The sequence below is a fragment of the Papilio polytes genome, unplaced genomic scaffold, assembly GCF_000836215.1.
Source record: "Papilio polytes unplaced genomic scaffold, Ppol_1.0 DF824314.1, whole genome shotgun sequence".
NCBI classification, from domain to species: domain Eukaryota; kingdom Metazoa; phylum Arthropoda; class Insecta; order Lepidoptera; family Papilionidae; genus Papilio; species Papilio polytes.
Window position 1 is genome coordinate 802 of NW_013524890.1, and position 1,373 is coordinate 2,174.

General features: G+C 32.2%; 1 protein-coding gene across 1 annotated transcript; it reads right to left on the reverse strand.

Annotated features, from left to right (window-relative positions):
• Positions 1-278: 278 nt before the first annotated feature.
• On the reverse strand, positions 279-1,169 carry LOC106100397. The gene has a single exon (XM_013279233.1). It carries the CDS (start codon positions 1,167-1,169, stop codon positions 279-281), a length of 891 nt encoding a protein of 296 aa, XP_013134687.1.
• Between the last annotated feature and the right edge of the window lie 204 nt (positions 1,170-1,373).

The window sequence follows — 1,373 nt, forward strand, 5'->3', positions numbered from 1 at the left end:
TTTATAGTGTATTCTATATATGTACATGAATAGAAATAATAGGTTATGAAGTATTCTGTGTGTATGTGAATCAAGTAAAGTGTGTTGTATAATTGTTTTGGTTTTGCTATTTTGTTACAGGACCTAACATTGCATAACTGAATGAGAAAATCTAAATACAAAAACAAAAATAAAAATATATCGTAAGGCATTCTATAAATAAAATCAACATAATAAATATCTTTAATAAAAAAGTGTATACTAGCTTTTCTTATTAATAGCATGTAGTTCGCCACTAGTCACTTTTGTAATTTAAGTTCAGTTAAGTCATCATCTGCATTTACACGCTTCAGCGGTGATCCTTCTTCTTTTCTCAAATATACCTTTCCGTAAGATGTCCAACAGAACTTATATTTTTCTTGTGCTGCATAATCTCTAGCTAGAAAGTATAGGCGTTTAGTTTTAGGGGATAGATTTTCTGAAATATAGATAGGTACTCTCGGTCCATGTATTTTTAATTGCTCAGAATTAAGCTTATTATTACTATTTCCCTTGTTAAATTTCTTCATACATTTTAAGATAGACTCTTTTTGGTTAACCGTATTCAACTCAGCAATAACTGTCGGTGTGTTTGATTTCTTATTTACTCTAAATATGTCTTTAACAATTATATCCTGTGGAGGTAGTTTTATAATTTTACAGATGTCATATAAAGTGTCTGTTAGATCCTGTTTAGTTTCTCCGGCTTTTTTCGGTATGTTCCGTATTTCAATGCTACAAGCGCGGTTTTGTTGTTCTAACCTATCGATTTTATCCTCGAGAGATCGTATATAGGTTTTGTCCACTTTTCTATCTTCTTCTATTTGCTTCATTTTCGTTAGAATTTCATCATACTTATGAGCTGTAAAATCTACAGACTCTTGGAGTTTTACATTCTGTTCTTTAATTTCACTTATAGTAGTCTGTAAGTCTTTAAGCACTGTCATGATGGTATTTTTAAAATCTTCAAAATCGGCATGATCTGCCGATCTGTCTCTTTTTCTTTTTGGTCTCAGTGTTGCTTTAGCTGTTATTACATTCGTACTATAGGTAGCACATAAATCTGGGTCCGATTGACTATGTGTCTGTAGTGGGTGGACGTCTAGTGCAGTGCTAGCTGTCGTTTTTGGTGGTGTTCTTTTTAGGGGCATTTTATTTAAATGTAAGAGAAAGGAAAAGTAATAATCAGGTTATGGAGTTTCAAACAATCTTTAAAGTTTAATAAAGTGACATTAAGTTTAGTCTATCCGGTCCAGAGTCAAAGGTCCAGGCTAGATTGTTTGCTATTAAATTATGATTGCAATGGCACCCGATAGCAAACTTGGTGTTGTAAGTAAGAGTATAATCGTATTATC